Here is a 20,047-nt window from a genome sequence, read left to right as displayed (position 1 = left end):
AGCCACTCACTGTCTGGGCGGGGGCAGCGAAAGAGCTGGCTGGGACTCTGGCACATAGTCATGTGAAATCTCCCCCTCCCCACTCCACTCACCAAGATATTTTCAGCATAAAGTGACACCAAAATAAGGTCTGGGATGAGTGAGTGAGTGTGTGTGTGTGTCGGGGGGCACTAGATCCACAAGGAAAAAATGGCACAGGACTAGGGGAGGGGCAGACTGCTGGCTCCTAGCCCCCATTGCACTAACCACCCCACTCCCCTCCCCGAGCCAGGGAGAGAACCCAGGAGTCCTGGCTCTCAGCCCCCTTCGCTCTAACCACCCAACTCCCCTTCCCTCCCCAAGCTAGGGACAGAACCCAGGAGTCCTGGCTCTGCGTCTCTAAGCTAACCCCACAGCAAGGACTGCATCTCATTCCTGCCCCCCGCCCTTACCTCTCCGATGCTGTCCACGGCGCAGAAAGCTGCCAGTTGCCGGTGACCTCCCCCCCATTTCTTGCGTGAGAAGACATCATATAAAACTATTTATTCATAAATATTTTCCAAAATGAAAATAGGGTTACGAAAAATATTTTAAACACCCGGCCCTCAGCGGCTGCATAGCACCTCGGGAGAAGGGGGGAAAGCAATCAGAAAAACAGCCTCCCCTTTTGAATTCCTGTCCGTCCCTCCCCCAAGGAAAACCCAGCCGATCTGCTCTGGGGCTGGATCTCATGGGAGTGGGGAGGAGACGAAAAATGGGAGGGGGAGAACTGAGGGGGAGGTGGGGTTTGGGCCCCCCCGGAGGAATTTGTGTGTGTGTGGGGGGGTAACAATAATTCTGCTGGATTTTTTGCTGCTTTAATTTTTTTTTTTTTAAAAAAAAGCCAAATGATTTCATTCCCCTCCTGCAACACTCCTCCAAGATCATCTTTGTTCACTTTTTTTTTGGCCTGCGCATGTCCCTCTGCCCGCCCCCCCCCCGCCAACACTCACCCAGGAAGGGGGGCTGGGGAATGGCTGAGTCCCCTCCCTTCACAGCCACAGCCCCCCCACCCATGTCTTTTAAAACTGCATGCATTTAAAGGGTTCAGATGGCCGGAGGGGGCCCCCGCCTGGGGGGGGTTGGGTGGGGGAGGTGGAATGGAGGTGGGGGAGGTGAGCTTGGCCTCTCCTTCCCTCCCCCACACCCCAATGTCTCGCCCGCGTGACTCTGGAAGGCTGGCGCCCCCTGGGGGGTGAGCAGGCATCACTGCAGGTCACGGTCTTCTAGATACCGGTACTCGAAAGTGAACCCTTCCTTCTTCCGCTGGCCCCATTTCTCATAGTCGAAGTAGATGTACGTGCCCTGAGGGGGGAACATGGGGGGGAGGCATCAGCGGATGGGCAGAGCCTACGGTGCTGCATGTACCACTGCCTGATTTCGGGCCTGCACACGCAGGGCTGTTCTGGAGTGCGGTACATGCAGGTTTGTTATTGTAGGGTCTCCCCCTGGGTGCTAGGGCTGGCTTTGATATGGAGGAGTCTGCTGTGGGGAGCGGAGTGACTTGCGATAGCAGGGTCTCGGACTGAATCCCTTCCCCCATGGTAGTGGCCCCACCCCAGAGGTGGCTGCATTGCCCTGTGGGGCAGCAGCCCGGAGGGGGTCCCGGAGGGAGGGGGAGGCACTCACCTGCTCAAACTCATCCGTGATGGTCTTGGGCTCCTCGTGCCGCTGGAACCACATCATGTACTTGGTGTGGAATCGCCACGACTGCTTCTTCAGGGCTTTGGCCGCCAGGTACTGCGCCTTGGTACCCTGGAGAGAGAACCAGGTGCGTCACACCGCTGGCCAGTGGGGGGCAGCACTTGGGGCAGCTGGGAGCCTCCCACGGGGCTGGGGGGCAGCTGGGACACCCCGCCACCATGGGGCCTGGGTTGGGGGGGGGAGCAGATGGCATGTGCCACTGGCTCGGGGGTAGCTGGGCACGTACCATTGGACCGGGGAGGAATGGGGAGTGACTTGGCCTGTACCACTGACACAGGAGGCAACTGGGACCAGACCACAGGACCTGGGGGCATGGCTGAGCCCATACCACCAGCGTGGGGGTGGGCAATGGCTTGGTAAGTACCAAAGGCAGCAGGGGAGAAGGGGAATGTACCATTAGCTCTTCTTTTGGGGGAGGCAGACTAGCTACATAAAGACTAGCTACATTGCAAATAGAGCGATAGCACCATTCAGCATGTACCAAATGCTCTGGGCATGGGGGGGGGGAACTATTGACATACACACCCCTTGTCCCCTGTTGTATGTCTCATGTACCAACCACAGGGATGGTCAAGGGGGACTGTACCATCAGCACCTGTGGGGAGGATCCCCTCCCACATACCAGAGGCAGGTGGAGTGAGAGAGAGACAGAGAGAGATGGGATCTTGGCACCTGCCAATGGCAGGGAAGGGAAATGTACCATTCACACCTGCAGGGAGGGGAGTTCCCCTTGCACATACCAACTGCAGGTGGCCAAGGAGGGGTGTGAGGTACCAATGGGGGAGGGGGAGGGATGGAGCATACCATCCACACCTGCAGGGAGGGGAGTGTCAGGTGGCCGATGCGCAAAGCCAGCAGTGGTGGGGGGGGGGGCACGTTGGCAGCAGTCACCCACCTCGCCCCTCCTGCCCGAGGGAAAGGCGGCAGCGGCGGCCAGACAGGGCGGGACTATAGAGCGCTCTAGCCTGCAGAGGGGGCCCTTCTGTACCTCCAGATAGTAGAAGATGAAGAAGAGCGTCTCCGTCGAGAGCCGCTGGTAGAACTCCACGGTGTCCGAGTGCAGTGGAGGCATCTGGTGGTGGTAAGGGGGGGTCGGGCAGGGGTTCCGGGGCAGGTACTGCCTGCGGGGGTGGGGGGAGGGGATTAGACAGCCTGATGGGCGGGGGAGCAGCACAGTGTCTACTGGGAACAGAACAGAGCAGTCCTGGCTCCCAATCCCCTCCCCACTGTCCCCCGAGGCTGGAGATACAATCCAGCTGTCCTGGCTCCCAGCCCTCCCCGCTCTAACCACTAGCCCCCACTCCCCTGCCAGAGCTGGGGAGATAACCCAGCTGTCCCGACTCCCACCCACATCCCCCCGGATCTAACCACTAGACCCTACTCCCTGCTCAAAGGCAAGGACTGAATCCAGGAGTCCTGTTCTCTCCAAGCCCCCAACATCCTAGGGACTGTGCCTTACCGGATCCTCTCGGAGTCCGAGGGGTGAGGCATGTGATGCCAGGCTGCCTCCTCCATGGCCTGCTGGTAGAGCTGCTCCTTGGTGAGGGGCACCGGTCCCAGGGGGCAGACCCCCAGGGAGAGAGGGATGTTCACCTCCGACAGCTGGATAGGCGGCTGGCTGGAGGCCGGCTGCGAGGTCGTACTACTAATTAAAATGTCTGCTGGGGGGACAGACAACAGACAGCCTGTTAGATTCCTCAGAGAGTGTTGGGAGCACAAAGCTTTAAAACCAGTTTATGCAACAATCCCTCGCCCGGTGCTGAGATGCAGCCACCTCTCGGGTGGGACGCAGGGGCTGGTCCTACAGAGACCCCCTCATCTGGAACTCTGCGTGCTTCACACTGCAGTCAGCTGTGCTGGGACACCATGTGCATGGGTGGAATCCCTTCCTGTGCTCCAGCGAGGCCCAAAAGCCTGAGAGCCTGCTGAAGATTGAACCCAGGAGTCCTGGCTCCCAGTCCCCCCCGCTCTAACCACTAGACCCCACTCCCCCCCAGGGCTGGGGAGAGAACCCAGGAATCCTCACCCCTTTCAGCCAGGTGGAGAGATGGCACTGGGTCCTCTATACTGGATCCAATGGCTGCTCGCTCTGCCATGGATTTCAAGCTGCTCAGGGGCTCGGGCGCCTGGAAGTGACAGACAGGGTGGGTGGAAGGGAGTCCTGTGGCTGTGCCCTCCCATCCCCCGAGGTGCCCCCCCCCATCCCCCACACGGACGGGGCAGGCTCACCTTGATTTCTGGCGTGGAGCTGAACTGGGGTGGCCCGTTGAGCAGTGGCTGGCTCGGCTTGGCTTCGGAGAAGGACGGGGTCGGGGAGCTTGGGGTATTCACCGTCATGGGGACTAGCAGGCCAGAGCTGGCACTGGGGGGCGCAGGGGCTCCGCTGGGCTCTTTCCTGGGGGAGAGGAGAGAGCGTCAGTGAGTGGCTGGTGGGGCTGTGGGGGGCGCAGCCGCCAGGCGGGTACTCACGCAGCGCTGCTGGGTGGGTTGTGGGCCACTGGCTGGCTGGGGAGCGCTGGCCCGCTGCTGCCGAGAACGGAGTCCGATGTGCTGTCAGCCACCACGGAGCTGTAACCTGAGGGCGGAGATGCAGCTCAGGGTGTGGGGGGCAGGGTAGGAGAGCACCCCATTGTTTAGAGCACCCCATGGCCGAGTTTGAAAAGTCCTAGGCAATCAGGCCAATGAGACACCCCCCTTCCCAACCAGGTTCAGAACCCAGGAATCCTGCTTCCCAGCCTCTCCACCTCAACCACGAGACCCCACTCCCCTGCCTCAGCTGGGGACAGAAGCCAGGAGTCCTGGCTCCCAGCCGCCGCTCTAACCACTAGATCCCACTCCCACCCTCCAGAGCCTGGCAACAGACCAGGGACTCGTTCTCTGTGCTGACCCTTGAACCGTGCCTCCTCCCGGCACTCACTGGTGGCCCCGTTCTGCTTGCTGGCGTTCTGCTGGGCGCTGGGAGGCCGGGGCTGCGAGGCGTTGGCACCGGGGGGCGGGGGCGCGACGGCCTGGGCGTAGGGGGTGGGGGTGCTGGGCGTGTGGCCGGTGACTGGGACGGCCTTGGCCCCACCGCTCCCGCTGCTGTTGGACACGGCTCCGTTGCTGCTGGAGCCCGGGCCGTTGCCCAGCGAGGAAGAGGTGCTGGAGCTGCTGCCCAGCTGGTAGCTGGGTGTGACAGCCGGTGAGGGCGGGGGGTGGTTGTTGTGGACGCTTTTCGAACCGTTCTTCGCGGGAGACTGTGGACAGACAAGGATTAGTCCTGCTCCCCCCCCGCCCCAGAGCCGTCAATGGAATCCAAGAGTCCTGGCTCCCAGCCCCCCTGCTCTAACCACTAGACCCCATTCCCCTCCCAGAGCTGGGAGAGAACCCAGGAGTCCTGGCTCCCAGCTCCCCCCGCTCTAACCACTAGCCCTCACTCCCTGCCCCAGAGCCATCAATGGAACCCAAGAGTCTTGGCTCCTGGACCACACCCCGCTTTAATCACTAGATCCCACTCCCCCCGCAGAGCTGTGGAGGGAATCTAGGAGTCCTGGCTCCCGGTATCCATGTGCTCCCACCCCTGGATAAGGCAGGCAGACTTGCTGAGCAGGCAGGACCCTACCCAGGGCCGTGGCAGAGCCGGGCTCCACACCCCACTCTGCCACAGTGGGCCAGGGCAACCCTGGGCGAGGCAGTGAGCCTCTGCCCCAGCTCTACAAGCGTTACGTGCTATGGTGAGGGACCTGGCCCCACTGCTGCCCAAACACACTGGGCCAAAGCATCAGGAAGCATGGAACTCGCTGCTGCAAGATGGCACTGGCTGGTCCCCAGCGGCACCGAGCCTGCCGTGCGAGGGACGCGCCGGGAGCCTGCACAACGTCTCAGCGCTGATGGGCCCCACACCAGCAGCTGAGAGCCACGGGCACTGCCCTCTCTGTGCAACCGAGCCAGGCTTGGGGGTGTGTGTGTCTCTCTGTCTGGTTTGCTGTCTGTGAGCGTTTGAGAGTGCTCTGCCCCCGAGGCCCTTTCTCTGCTCCCCCACCTGTGTGGGGCTGTGGCGGGGAACTCACTTGGACCCCCCACTGCTGATCTCTCCCTGCACCTGAGTCCCCGCTCAGAGGCACATTGCTCCCCACAGCCCCCTCACTCTGACCCCTCCCCCCAAGCTCCATGGGCCCCCCACTCTGAGCCCGCCCCATCTGTGTCACCATAGCCCCGCATTCTGACTCCAATAGCCGCCACATTATTAGCCCAGCCCACCTTAGCCTCACAGCCCCCCAAGTCCCCGTATCTCCCCCATTCTGACCCCACCTGAGTCCCCACAGCCCCCCCACTGAGACCCCTCCCCACTGCCCCCCACTGACTCCTCCCCACCTGAGCCCCACAGCCCCCCCACTGAGACCCCCATAGCCCCCACTCTGAGACCCCATAGTCCCCACAGCCCCCCCACTCTGACCCCTCCCCACCTGAGCCCCACAGCCCCCTCACTGAGTCCCCATATCTCCCCCATTCTGACCCCACCTGAGTCCCCACAGCCCCCCTACTCCATCTGAGCCCCACAGCCCCCCCCACTCTGAGCCCTCCCCACTGAGACCCCCATAGGCCCCACCTGAGCCCCACAGCCCCCACTCTGAGACCCCATAGTCCCCACAGCCCCCCACCAGAGCCCCACAGCCCCCCCACCTGAGCCCATAGCTCCCACTGAGGCCCCCACTCTGACCGCTCCCCACCTGAGCCCCACAGCCCCCTCACTGAGTCCCCATATCTCCCCCATTCTGACCCCACCTGAGTCCCCACAGCCCCCCACTCTGAGCCCGCCTCACCTGAGCCCCACAGCCCCCCCACTGAGACCCCCATAGGCTCCACCTGAGCCCCACAGCCCCCACTCTGACCCCTCCACAACTGAGCCCCATAGCCCACAACTGAGCCCCACAGCCCCCCACTCTGACCCCTCCCCACCTGAGCCCCACAGCCCCCCAACTCTGACCCCTACTCACCTGAGCCCCACAGCCCCCCTGCTGAGTCCCCATATCTCCCCCATTCTGCCCCTCCCCACCTGAGCCCCATAGCCCCCACCATGAGTCCCCACAGCCCCACTCATAGAGCCCCGTGACCTCCCACTCTGACCCCAGAAGCTGAGCCCCGCCCCACTCTGACCACACCCCACTCGAGCTCCCCAGCTCACTGCAGGTGGGTAGCCTGGCCCCATGGCAGCCATCCCAGCAGCCTCCCAGGGCCAGCCCAGGCCACGGCAGCCCCGCCCTGCGCCTCACTGGAAGGAGGCTGGGAGAGGGCGGGGCTAAGAGCCCATGTGATCCCAGCCCCCCAACAAGGAGCAGGAGGGGGCGGGGCTAAGGCAGCCCCACCCACTCGCAGCTCAAGTGGCTGGGGCGGCCATGTTCCCAGGCTTCCCCACGAAGTCCTCACCAAACCCTGTATTAGACCCGCCCCCCAGCCGAGGGAACCCAGGAGTCTTGGCTCCCAGCGACCCCCCCCCAGCTCTAACCACTCACCCCCCAGAGCAGGGGAGAGAACCCAGGAGTCCTGGGTCCCAGCCGCGCTCCCCTCTCCTCCGAGAGCCGGAGAGAACCCAGGAGTCCTGGCTTCCAGCTCCCTGCTCTAACCCACTCGCCCCCACTCCCTTCCCAGAGCCGGGGATAGAACCCAGAAGTCCTGGTGAAATCCCCAAGCTCCGATCAGTAGCCAACACCCCACCCCACCACACCCCCCAGCATAAGGGCAGGCGCCCGCCAAGTCACTCACCTGACTGACCTCGCTGTCTGTCGACCGCCCCCTCTTCTTGTCATCTTCCGAATTCTCCTGGGGGTGGGGGGGACAGTCAGTGCTCGCCCTGCCACTCCCTGTGGAGATGGGGGGACCAGCCCTGCCGCGGGGCAGCCAGCACACGACACACTGATGTCTCCCTCGTTATTGGGGTCACTCTGCCGGTTGACTCTGTCCTACCCATGGCACTGGAGGCCTGGTGTGGCTGGGCCATGGTCACTGTTATCGGGGGCACATGCACTGGACATCGCTGCCATGAGGCAGTGCCCCTTTGTTCTCACCCCTAGTTCCCTCCTCCCATTTCCCTAAGCCAGGAGAGCCCAGGTGTCCTGGTTCCCAGCCCCTCCCCGCCCCCCCCCCCGCTCTAACTACTAGATTCCACTCCTCTCTAACAGCCAGGATAGAACCAGGGGGTCCTGACTCCCAGCCCCCCCACTCTAACCACTAGACTCCGCTCCCCTCCCAGAGCCAGGAGAGAACCCAGATGTCCTGGCTCCCCGCCCCCCTCACTAGGTAATGCTGCCTTCCTTAAGGGACACTGACCCAGCACCCCTACCGCTGGGTTACCCTGGCTGTCTGGGAGCCTGCCTGCGCAGGCCTCCGACTGTCCCACTTTGTACAGGGCTGGGCGACGGATCCCACTGGGGCAGGACTCGAGCGGCAGGGCTGTGCCAGGTGGGGGCGGGGCTCCTTACCGTCGTGCAGTTGGCAGGGCTGGGCGGAATGGGCGAGCTGGAGGTGGTGGAGGTGGGAGTGCTGCTGGACTGGTTGAAGATCTCGTCCTCCAGGTGGCTGTGGCTGGGCGGGGAGGTGGCTACCAGAGCCTGCGCTGGAAGGGGGCGGGGAGCAGAACAAGACGCAGTTAGGCAGCCGGGCTGGGAGTCAAAGATGCCGGCATCCCGCCCTGCGCCTGCATCCGGTCTGCCCTGCTTTCCCGGGGAGAAAACCGGAGATCTGTTCCAACCAGAGTTCTCCCAGGCCACGTACCCAGGGAGCTGAGATCTCCCAGCTGTGGTCTTGTCTCCCTGCTTGCCCGGGGGGACGCTTTGGATGGAGGGTAGCGTTCCAATTCAGGAACGGACGGGAGCAATTTCTTCTAAACTCTCTGTAAACACCAATGGCCTGAACACACTTTGGAGAAAACTGTTCTGGGATAAAACCCCAACGCCTCTAGCCAGGTGATTAACAGGCTGCAAAGCGCCAAGGCTCCACCTCCCCAGCTCCTCCAGACGTAATCCAGGAAAAGCCGAAGAGGAACATTTCCAGGCCTTTCCAGAAAGATGCAAGGAAATGAAACACGCTGTTGCTGGATTCGGGGGCCTCACAAAGCCACACTTGGGGCAATTGGAACCGCGGGGGCTCCTGGCTTCTGCGGAGAGAATCTCTCCTTTGATCGATCTAAAGGCAAAGCCCTATAGTAGCCCTGGCTCCTGGGGGAATCTGCGCCAGGATTTCTGAGCAGTGGCCCCCTCCTTGTGCCCCCTTGACAGCCAAGGCGTGCCCTCCCCAGCGATCGCACAAGGGATTGCGGGGGCGGGAGGGGAATGAGACACGGAGAGCAGGAAGGCGCGAGCGAAATCGGCTGAAGACACACAGTCTTTGGGGGCAGCGTGACTCCAGAGGAGTGGTGCTTTCCACAGGCAGGACGGGATGACCTGCAGGACCCGAGTCATAGAAATGGGATGAGATTTAACCATACAAATTGCACGGGCCCTCCCCCCACGACTATTTCAGCTGTAAGACAGGGACGGTTCCCCCGGTTGCTGCAGCTGGGACACGGTTGTGAAAAAAGCCAGCGAGACCTCGGGAGGCATCTGCAGCAAGGCGAGGGGAGCCTGGATTCCACTGGGAAGCCCTCAGCCAACCCTCCTCACGGCAGGGCGGGCGGTTCGGCTAAGCGAGGGGGTCCCTTCCCGGTCTGGGTTACCTCTGGGTTCGGCTGCTCCAATCCCGGCTCTGGTTCTGGGGTCCCTAACCCAAGCAGGACGCCGATCAGCTGGAGAGGGCCCAGCGACCAGCCAGGCGGATGCTGAAGCGGTTGGAAAAACCTGCCCTCCCGCAAGAGACCTGATCAGCGGAACACAGACGGTGACCGGGGGCGGGGAACTCGACCCCTGTCTCTGCCCCGCGGGAGCCGGGACACTTACGAATGTCTTCTAAGTCGAGGTCATCGTAGAGAAACTCGTTCTCCTCGAAGTCGGGGTCCTGCGAGGAGTCCACGTAATACTCCACGTCGTCCTTGATCTTGCGGATCGAGTCCACCTGGATGGAGTCATTGTCCAGCATGCGCAGGATGGTCTCCAGCATGCGGATGTGGTATCGGTGCTTTTCGATGTGCCGCTTCAGCCCCTCGATCCGGTCCTGCTTCTGCGGGGAAGGGGCATGGGCAGATGGACACACGCCGAGAAACGGCCCCCTCTGCCCACACCCCGCCTCTCCAGCCACAGCGCACAGCACCCCTTCACTAGCCCCCACTCCCTGCCCAGAGCCAGGAGAGAACCCGGGAGTCCTGGCTCCCTGCCCCCTCCCCCCTCTAACCACTAGCCTCCACTCCCCTCGCAGTGCCGGGGATAGAACCCAGGAGTCCTAGCTCCCCGCACTCTTGCCCCCCGCCACGGTGCCACCCCACACATCCTCCCTGTGTCCCAGGCAGGCAGTGACTCACATCCTTGTCCCCCTTCTTCTTGCGTGTCTGCACAGAGAGTGACTCCACCTCGCTCTCAAACTGATCCACCTGCATGTTCAGCGTGTCGATGGTGTTCTGGGGGGGGAAGGGGGGAGAGCCGCACACTGTCATCCCCAGTGCAGTCCCCAGGGGCTCCCACACGCCAGCTGCTGCCAGCCCGCAACCCCCCCGAGACACTCGGTAGCCGCTCCCCACCACTACCTGGGGCCTTCCCTGGTGCTTCCTCACTGAAGATCGCAGGCCAATATAAAGCCTCCAACTGCCCTGCAGAAAGGTGGTAATCCATACAGGGGCCCCGCGCCTGGTGCTGGGATGCGACCTCTTCTGGGGTGTGGTACAGGGGCTAGTTATCCAGGGAGCCCTCATGGGCACTGAGACACGAGCTCTCTGGGGTGGGGTGCCGAGGCTGTTCAGGACGAAGCGCCACACTGGGGCTTTGGGACCAGCAGTGACTGTGAAGGGAGAGCACCCCCACGAACCTCCCGCAGCATAGCGCCCCCTAAGGCTGCCCTGGAGACAGCAGGAGAGAGAGCCCTGTTTTTTCTCACAGCTTTGGCCTTGCCCCATGCCCCCATCAGACTGACCCCTGCTTAGCTGATCAGGAGACCCCTGCCCCCAGCCTCACCGTTAACCACTGGCCGACCTCTTCCTTCTCCTTCTGGGCAGGGTCGACTTTCTGCGCCAGGCCCAGCCCCTCCTTGGAGTAGGCTTTGGTCTTGGTCTCCCGCTCCACCACCTTGAACCGCTCCATTTGCTGGAACAGGAGAGAGGGAGGTGGGGGCGGGCTCAGTGTCTGGGGAAACAAGGGAGGGTGTCCCCCACCCCCACACAGGGGATCAAGAGACCCCAAGAGACATAGGGGCTCCCCCCACCCCAATCCTGTCCAGGGGCATGGCAAATATAGCCCTGGTTGGCCATGCCTGGCAGCCTCTCAGCTGCACCTGGCTCCCAGCCCCTCTCTGCTCTAACTACTAGACCCCCCTCCCCTCGCCAGACACAGAACCCCGGAATCCTAGCTCCCTGCCCCCACCGCTCTCCCGTGCCGCCTGCTGTCATTCAGGACCCAGCCTCATGCCCAAATGGCCCCAGTCCGGCCCTACCCCTTCCAGATCTGACTCCACCTGTCCCTGCCCTGCCAGCTGGCTGCCCTCTGTGATGTCACACTGCCCCATCAGCCAATCACAGCAGAGGGAGGAGTGGCTTATTGGAGAGGAGGGTGGGGCTCAGATGAGTGTGTGGGTGGATCCCCCCCTTCCCTGGAGTGGAAAGCACCCCCAGTGCCCATAGGGGAGGCATGATCCCAGCTGCTCTCACTCAGCCCCCGAGCTTTAAACCCTCTGTGTGCCGTTCTCTCCATGGCTGGGACTGCCCCGAACGGATCCCCATGGGGGCTGTGCTGGGAGAGAAGGGCCCAGAGCTGGGCACAGCTGCTCATGGGGGGGCTCCAGGATCCCAGAGACTGGGCCTGGGCATCACTGGAGGTGACCGATACAGCGATCCCCTCGCAGTGCATGGAGACCTGCTGTCGGGGGTGTGGGTCGGGGACGCTGGCCCCACAGAGGCTGCCAAGAGGATTGCGCAATGGCTGTGCCAGGATGGGAGTGACACTACGCCACTGGCAGGGGGAGCTGAGCCCTGGTGCTGGGACATCTGGCGTGCAGGAGTCCTGGCTCCCAGCACCCTGCTCTAACCACTAGACCTCACTCCCCGCCCCAGAGCCAGGGAAAGAACAAAGGAGTCCTGGCTCCCAGCCCCCCCCAAACTCCACTCCCCTCTCAGAGCTGGGGAGAGGACCCAGGAGTCCCGGCACTCCTCCAACTCCCCCACTGCTGCCTCCTGCAAGTGCAGAGTGGTTGAGCGTACAGGAGCCTTCTCAGTGCAGTGTTGCTAGGGCCGGCCCTACCAGGCCCGTGATCCATCAACCCCAGACACAGCCAGTCAGCACGACCCCCATGACGGTCGAGAAGCAGAGCACAAAAACCCCTTCCCTTGCTCTCACCCACCAGTCCCAGCAGATCAACTGGCCGGCCCTTCCCGCCATTTGCTTTCCCCCAGCGCCCAGAGACCTTCGCCAGATTGAAGCATCTCTGCCCACGGAGGAAAAACCCGCCAGTTACAGCTCTGGATCGGGGGCAAAACTTCCTTCCTGACCCCGAGAGGCTGCCGCCCTGAAGCCTGGCCATTACCCCCTTTGGCCTCCTACCGTCTCAATGAGTTTCCGGTTGTCTATCAGCTGCCTCTTGTCCTTGATCTCATTTGAAGCTACCCACGTCTTGATCTGGTCCCTCAGCCTCTGCAGAGATGGGGTGAAGAGAGGGGAAGGGTCAGCAGAGAGACGGGCCCATAGCACCCACCCACCCGCCTCACTTAGACCCGTAGAGGCAACAGCCAACACTGCCTTGGTCTGGACGTGGGAGAGGTAACGAGGACACCCAGCCACTAAAAAGTCCCCCCTGCCCCCAATGAGCCCCCACCAGCTGGGAGGATGCCCTCTGCAGAGTGGGGTGAGAATCGCAAGCTCTGGTTTAACAGGGAGCACAAAGATCTCGCTGGACAATAAGGGGAGGTAGAAAGGCGAGACAAGGAGAGACTGGGGGTCACGAGGCCAGGGCTCTATTCCTGGTTCTGGAAGGGGAGTGGGCCTAGAGGTTAAAGCAGGGGGGAAGGGAGCCAGGAGTCCTGGGTTCTATCCCCAGCTCTGAGAAGGGAGTGGGGTCTAGTGGTTAAAGAAGGGGCTAGGAGCCAGGCTGGGTTCTCTCCCCAGCCCTGGGAGGGGAGTGGTGTCCCGTGGTTGAGAGCACAGGTGGCTGGGAGTCAGGACTCCAGCGGCGGGTGTTTTCCCGACAGCCATGGCTGAGACCACGTATCCCGAGGGCTCCAGCCGGACAGATGGCCGAAGTGCTGGGCCCTACCTGGAGCTTCTTGATCTCCTTCTTCAGGTCAGCTTCATACTTCTCCTTCTGGTTGGCGTTTGCTGCATTGTGGAGCTGCAGGCGAGAGACAATGGGTGAGACAGTGTGTAGGGGGATGGGACAGAGTGCCTTTGGCAGGCTGGGGGTGGCGCCCTGATCCGGTGTGGAATCAGTTGGGGGGCTACAACAGCCAGAGAGGAGGGTCTGGGGGGATCCAATGTGGGGTGAGGCCCAGAAGGCTGGGCTGCCCTATCCACAGTGAGATGTGGGGTGGGGGGAGGGGGCTGCCTGCTCTGGCGTGATGTAGGGTATGGGGGCAGGGACACAAATAGCTCTTGGGGTGGTGTGGGGGGCAGTGAGGCTGGGGGAGAGAAGAGAATTGATACAGGAGAGAAAAGCAGAAAAGTTTAGGGACAGGGAGAGAGCAACGTGGGGGAGGATGAGAGAGTAGGGCAGCAAGCCAGGGGCGGGGTGGGGGTGTTTGAGGCCGAAGGGGGAGCTCTTACCTTCTGCCAAATATCCTCAAACTGTTCCACCCCCTCGGAGACCTTCTTCAGACACCGATCGATCTCACCTGGAGGAGCAGAGGGGCGAGGGTCAGCCCCAACCTCCGACAGGGCTAATTACTGCCACCTGCCGCCCCCCCCCCCCCCCCACTGAGCCCAGTGTGAGGTACAGGGGAGGGAGAAGGGACGGGCCTGAGGTCACACAATGAACCTCAAATAGAACTCAGGAGTCCTAGCTCCCAGACCTCCCCCAACCGCCTCGCTCTAACCACTAGACTCTACTCCCCTCCCAGAGCCAGGGAGAGAACCCAGCAGTCCTGGCTCGCAGCCCCCTGACTCTAAATGCAGCCGTGACAAACTCCATCGCTCCAGCTCTCACAAAGCAGGGAACACACACGGGGGAAGGGGAAGAGGCCCCTCTCTTTGCCCACCCCCCCATACATGCCCCCAGCCATGCACCCCGGGAAAGGCGGGGGGCAGCCTGCAGGAGGAGCCGCCCTACCTTGCAATTTCCTCTTGTCAGCCATGTTTCGGTCACTGGCGGGGGGCTCTCCTCATGCTTCAGAAAGCTCCAACGCTGCAGGGGACAGCAAAAGAAGGTTACGGTAATGCACCCTCCCAACCCACTGGGAAGAGCCCCTGAGCCAGCCAGTCCCTGTCTTGGGGTCAGATGGGAGCCGGCACCCCCTACAGGGGAGAGGCCCCGGGCCTCTTTCCCCCCCACCTCAGTCAGCCAGTCTCTCATCATATTCTTTGATCAGTTGTGCCAAGACTGTTCATTCACATACCCCCAGCAGGGGGCAGCGCTGGGACACAGCCACATACCCACCCCAGCAGCAGGGGGCAGGGCAGCACACACCCACCCAGCCTTCAAGTCAAACCATGAAACAGCAGGTTTAGCGGGCCGGGCGGCTGGCCCAGAAGGGGCCCGGCTGACGGGACGCTGGCCGCGTGGCCCCTTGCCAGAGCATTGCTGCCGGTGGCCCTGAGGCTGGCTCCCCGGGGGTGTGGCGCAGAAGCTGCCAGCATGGGCCAGGGCTGGGGAGACAGGCAGGATTCAGGTGTGGCTGGGCGTTAACCCCGAAGCCGACCGCGCCTGGAGTCTGAGCGGAGCCAGCTCGGTTCTCAGCGACTCGGGACCGGCAACCCCGGGCCGGAGGACTGTGGGCGACGGGAGCGTGGGGAGGAGACCTCAGCCTATGTGTTCAGATGCCGCCTGGACCGGAGCTGGTTCAGCCACCGGGCTAGTCCGGATCCTGTTTGTTATTTCCTTGGAGGGGGCAGAGATGGTGCTTCCCTGGGCTGCTTCACACCGAAGGGCTGATTCTCAGGAGGGGCCGCCCTGGATTCTGTAGTGCAGCCCCCGGTGCGAATCAGGGCAGCTCAAGTGTATACTCCGGTCTCTGGGAGACAGAGAAAAGCCACAGCCAAGGATGCCCTGGCCAGGCCCCTGATCTGCTCCCTATGGGCTTTGGGGGGCAGGGAATAGCACCAGTGCAGTGTGCCCCAGCCACCCCTGATTCACCCCTTATGGGCCTGGGGTGGGAGGGGAGGGTAGAAAATAGCTCCAGTGAACTGTGCCCAGCCAGGCCCCTGATCTGCCCCCTCACCCCAGCAATGCACCACCCCAGGGAAAAGTGATTCGCAGGAGACTGTTTCCACCCCCTTTGTCCTCTCCAAGGGGTCTGGGCTTTACCGGCTAAGGGCTGTTTGCTCAGTTTCACTTCCTGGTTCCCCAGGAAGCAAACCGTAAGGGATGGGGAGGTCAGGTCATACGCCAAAGAACTTTCCCCCCTTAGGCATGGGGGGAACCCCCTTGCTTCCGAACAATATACTGGAGGCCTCAGGAAGCTGGCCATGTCCCTTTAATCTGCCCCCCCAAGAGGCCTAAGGGAGGATTCTCAGCCAGCTCCCCACAGCGATCATCTCGTCTGCCCCCCGGGGGTACACAGCCCAGCAGGATTGGCTAATTGCCACTGATGGAGAAGCCACACCCAGCCAACCCTTCCAGATGTTAATTACCCCCCCCCCCGCCCCCATTAAAAACCTGTCCCTTATTTCCAATCTGAACTGGTCAAGCTTCCCCTCCCAGCCAGTGGCCCTGGTAAGACCAGTGCCTACCAGCCCAGGGAGTCCCCAGGCAGCTGTTTGCTCCCCATGCGGGGGCTTGTAGGCGGGGAACTGTCACCCCTGAACCTTCTCTTTGTTCAGCTACACAGGCAGGGCTCTCCTGACCCTCTGTGACTGATCAACCCCTGGCTGGGATGGGGGACCCCAAGCTGCCCCCAGGATCCCAGCAGTCTCACCTCAGGGCCCCTCACTGTGCCCCCCACAATCCTATTAGCCCACATGACCCCAGTGTCTACTGAATAGCTGCCATGCCCCCCAAGTGCTTTGCGAGAGGCCAAAGGGCTCTGGCTTACCTAGAGGTGGCCTGGCTGTCTAGGGCCTGCAAGTGGGAGGCTCCTACACAGGTGAAAGAGGCACATGACTGGGAGGAAGGTTGAGAGCCCCTCCCCCCCCCCCAGCCTGTGCTGAAGCATGGGATGATGGGAAAGGACTGGGGCTATAAAGACTCAGTGGTCGAAGACTGGGCTCTGGGGTGTAAGTGCCACACTTGGGGGAGGAGACCTGCAGCACGTGGTGGCCCCCTTTGTACAGGGCTTACAGAGAGAGGTGAGTGTCGCTAAGCCTGCTTTGCAGGTGGGGAAACTGAGGCACAAAATGGGGCTGTGATGTACCTTGGGTCACGCAGCAGGCTGGAGTAGAACCCGTGAGTTCATGCCAATTTCCTCCTGCTCTAACCACTAGACACCACTCCCCTCCCAGAGTTAGGGAGAGAACCCAAGAGTCCTGGCTCCCAGCCCCCACGCTCTAACCAATCGCCTACATTTTCTCCAGTTAAAACACATGTTGGCCATTACACACCAAGTAGTGTGAACTGATTTGATCATTTTAGATTCCAACCTGCCACCAATTGCTTAAGATAGTGAATTGGGCTTGTGGACTATGCCGGAAGGGGGGTGGTTGTGGGGAGCTGTCTGAATGGTACAGCGTGGGCACCTGCTTGGTTTTCTGTCGGATGAGTACGTGTCACTACTTTTCTTGTGAGACTGGCAATAAACACAATGATCTAGGGAGAACCCAAGCCCCCCATATCCTGCTAAACACCTCCGTGCCCCTGAAAAAATCATAGTGAGCGAGGGAGCAAAGGGAGTCTGTGGCTGAATGGGGCTCTCTGGCGTCCCAATCCCCTGCCTTGCCCACAAGCACCCCCCACAATCAGCTTGTAAAGCTCCCTGCCCTGTGAGGCAGCGACTGTCCTGTGTCCGTACAGGGCCTGGCACAGTGGGGGCCATGCTCTGTGACTGGCATGAGCAAAACCCATGATTAATCCCATAACTGTACAGCCAGAAACTAGGGGGAGTGGGAGTAAAGTGGTGCACCTGGAAATGACTTGGATCCTTCTGAGACTCGGCTATGTCAGGGTGAAAGGGACCTGCAGAGTAATTCCAATACAATTGAGCGACCTGGTCAATTTCCCCGTGGCCAGGCAAGCCCTGAAATTGATCAGATTGAGGCTGCCCCTTTAAATTTGGATCAAAACATTCTGGAAATCAGCAACTTGTTTTAATCCACCGGAAGATCAATGGACAAGCTTCCCCAAAGGGAAGTGTGCAGCTTTTAGAAGAGACTGTTGCCCAGCAATGTCTGAAAGCCAAAAAACCAGAGACTGTCCACAAACAAAAGCGATGGCTAAATCCATTTCTGAGCTGGTCCTGTCTCCTGTGGATCAACAGAGATGCAAAGGCCTGGGGATGCTACTGCTTCTGCTGATTACCTCCCCTGAGAAGACTGAGGAGCAGGGATCCCAAAATCAAATCCCCGGACACAGATGTGGACGGGAAGATTGGGCCTTATAAATTTTGTAAAGGTTGGGGAACGGGACACTTTCCCGCTCTGGGGGGCACGACTCTGATCTGGCCCCAGAGCAGGGGGGAATGGTTGGCTTAGGGTAGGGAACAGGACGAGGCCTTACCCTTCTAGGGGGCAGCAGCTCTGATCCGGCTGCAGGGCAGGGGTCTGGCCAGCTCTGGGGGGAGGAATGGGATAGGGGGCTTCACCTAAGGCAAATAGATTCTTTACCTGGCTAGTAGCAGTTGTGAGCAGTTGTCTGTTTTCCAACCCCCCCCCCCCCCCCCGCAGCCGTGGCCCGGCTGTCTTGGTACCAGCTGGCACTAGGGCCCAGCTCTCTGGGGAGTGCGTGGAGGCAGAGCTGCTGGCAGAGAGGGACAATAGAAGGGTTTAGGGAGACATCCCATGGGCAGCATACCCACCAGGGATCATGGCCAGAGCCCTGCTGCCCCCCCCCCCCCAGATCCCATCCATGCCCAGGGAGGGGGCTGTGCCCCCAGAGGGCATCCAGTAACCAGCCCTTTTGTGGAGTGGTGGGAAGAGAACCCAGGCGTCCTGCTGCCGGATCTACTGCTCTAGCCACTAGGCTGCCTGCCTGCCCCCTAAGTTGGTGGGGGGGGGGGGGGGGACGGACACCCAGGTGTCCTTGCTCCCGCTGCTAGCTCCCCGCCTGCGCTGAAACACCACACAACTGAATAAGGGGAGAAGGGGGACACGGGGGCCTCTCCCCCCCGCACAACCCCTGCCCCCCTCATGCCCCCCTGTGCTGCCCCCCCCCGCAGCACTCGCCCCATGTCCCGCCCCGGGAGCCCGCTCGGCAGCTCACGGGGCTCCGGGAATAAAGGCTCCTCCCGCTTGACACCCCGCAGCCCCCGCACCGATCCCCCTTTCCCCTGGGGGCCTCCTGCAGCCGCTACAGCCCCCCGCGGCAGAGGGCCCCCGCGTGCGCCCTCCCCCTAGGGCGTCCCCGTACCCCCGGCCCCTCCCCCCGGGCCCCCCCTCACCGGAAGCTCCTGCGGGCCGGTCGGGCCCCGGGGATCGGTCCCCTCCCCCCCGCTCGCGGGCCGACTGTCGCGATGCTGGCGCCGCTCAGCCGGGTCGCGACCCCCTCCCCCCCCAACTCGCCGCCGCCGCCGCCTCTCGGGCTCCGCGGCATCCAAGATGGCGGCCGGCTGCCTCCGTCCGCCTCTCCGCCCCGGGGCAGGGCCCCGCCCCCCCGCCTGCACCCCATTGGGTTTGCCGCACGCCCCTTAAGTCACTTTGTTCTCCTATTGGCTACATTAGATATAGGCGGGGCAAGCCAGGGGACCCGCCTATCCCTTTATATGTCAATCAACGCCCAACTTCCTTCTTATTAGCCTCAGCACACATCCGTCAGCAATCCTCAGCGTTTATTGGCCGAGAAGGACGGGGTACAAAGGAGGCTCGCCCACATGAGAGAAGGAAGGAAGGGGCGACACCCGTCACAGCTCGGTCTCCCCCAGTGGTCGGGGGAGCCGCTCATGAAACCACTCTTGCAGCTGATTGGCTCCCAGCCCGGAGGCAGTGGATAGCTCGATCGCAACGATTAGTTGAAGTAGGGGAGGCGGGTTGATGGATTCGCCAGACACTGATTGGCTGAGACGATGGACGAAAGACCAATAGTTGTAGCGTGCAACGAGGAGGTGGACTTAAAACATATTGGTGATAGCTATTGCCCACTGAGGTTCTCACTCAAACCCCTAAGGCCCAATAGGATTGAAGACCACAGGAAGGGCCCGCCCCCTGGGTACTCAGGGCAATATTGCATTATATGCCCCAGGCCTTAAAGGGCAGCTGGGCCCCAGCAGGGCCAGGGTGCAAAGTGACCCCACCGAGGCAGCAGGGGAAGGAGCATAGGAGAACCCTGGCCCCTGAGGGAATCCAACCAACAAGGGTAGGGGGAGCCTGGAGCAGCCTAGGCCTGAAGAACCCCCCAGCCCTAGGGCAGCAGTGTGTGTGGGGGGGATCCAGCCCCTGGGAGGGGGGCTGGGGCAGCAGAATGTGGGGGTGGTGGAGTTTCCACACAGTGGGGACAGACCCTGTACCCAGGAGAGCACCCACCTGCAAGAGGACTGGATGATGGTGCTTAGGCTGGGACAGCTCCAGCCTGGTCCAGGGCCCACAGAACAAGACAGGGCCACTGCACCTACCCCCAAGAGGGCCTAGGCCTCAGTTGACTGGGGGAGGGGCTAACATCAAGGACCGATGCCCCTTCCCTGCCCTAAAGGGGGCCCCAGCCTGACTCCCATACCCCCTACTCTAACCAGTAGCCCCCACTCCTTTCCCAGAGCTAGGGGTAGGAGCCAGCCAGATGAATACCCGTTCCTGCACCCAGGTCATGGCAGCAAGGAGACGAGCAAATCAGAGCGATCCAGAAAAAGGTATAAGACAACAGAGAACAGCAGGTGCGGTGTGAGTCACCACCCTTATTTCCCCTGGCCCCGGTGAGGCCCTGTGGGCTAGTGCTCCGGCCCAGGGCTCCTGAGACCTGGTAGTCCCAGCTCAGCCACCCCAAGTGGCAT

At 61.9% G+C, this 20,047-nt stretch overlaps 1 protein-coding gene across 9 annotated transcripts; it reads right to left on the bottom strand.

The window, feature by feature from the left end:
- Window positions 1-507: 507 nt before the first annotated feature.
- Window positions 508-18,656, bottom strand: CNOT3 (CCR4-NOT transcription complex subunit 3). 9 transcript variants are annotated; one of them, XM_084612534.1, is made up of 18 exons: window positions 18,509-18,656; window positions 14,092-14,166; window positions 13,590-13,657; window positions 13,084-13,158; window positions 12,375-12,464; window positions 10,797-10,925; window positions 10,151-10,246; window positions 9,633-9,852; window positions 8,181-8,314; window positions 7,465-7,521; window positions 4,610-4,958; window positions 4,192-4,297; window positions 3,952-4,117; window positions 3,749-3,848; window positions 3,182-3,383; window positions 2,618-2,843; window positions 1,648-1,773; window positions 508-1,323 (listed from the first exon to the last, which is right to left on the bottom strand). In XM_084612534.1, the coding sequence occupies exons 2-18, from the start codon at window positions 14,114-14,116 to the stop codon at window positions 1,225-1,227; spliced, it is 2,268 nt and encodes a 755-aa protein (XP_084468660.1). In that variant the 5' UTR covers window positions 14,117-14,166; window positions 18,509-18,656; the 3' UTR covers window positions 508-1,224. The 9 variants fall into 9 exon arrangements, with proteins under 9 accessions (XP_084468660.1, XP_084468665.1, XP_084468661.1 ...); XM_084612539.1 differs by having other exon boundaries at window positions 2,711-2,843; XM_084612535.1 differs by having other exon boundaries at window positions 3,182-3,380.
- Window positions 18,657-20,047: the final 1,391 nt, after the last annotated feature.

This window comes from Lepidochelys olivacea (genome assembly GCF_965140295.1).
Source record: "Lepidochelys olivacea isolate rLepOli2 genome assembly, chromosome: 23".
NCBI lineage: Eukaryota > Metazoa > Chordata > Testudines > Cheloniidae > Lepidochelys > Lepidochelys olivacea.
Note: the sequence above shows the minus strand (reverse complement) of the source record. Positions and strands in the feature narration are given on the sequence as shown.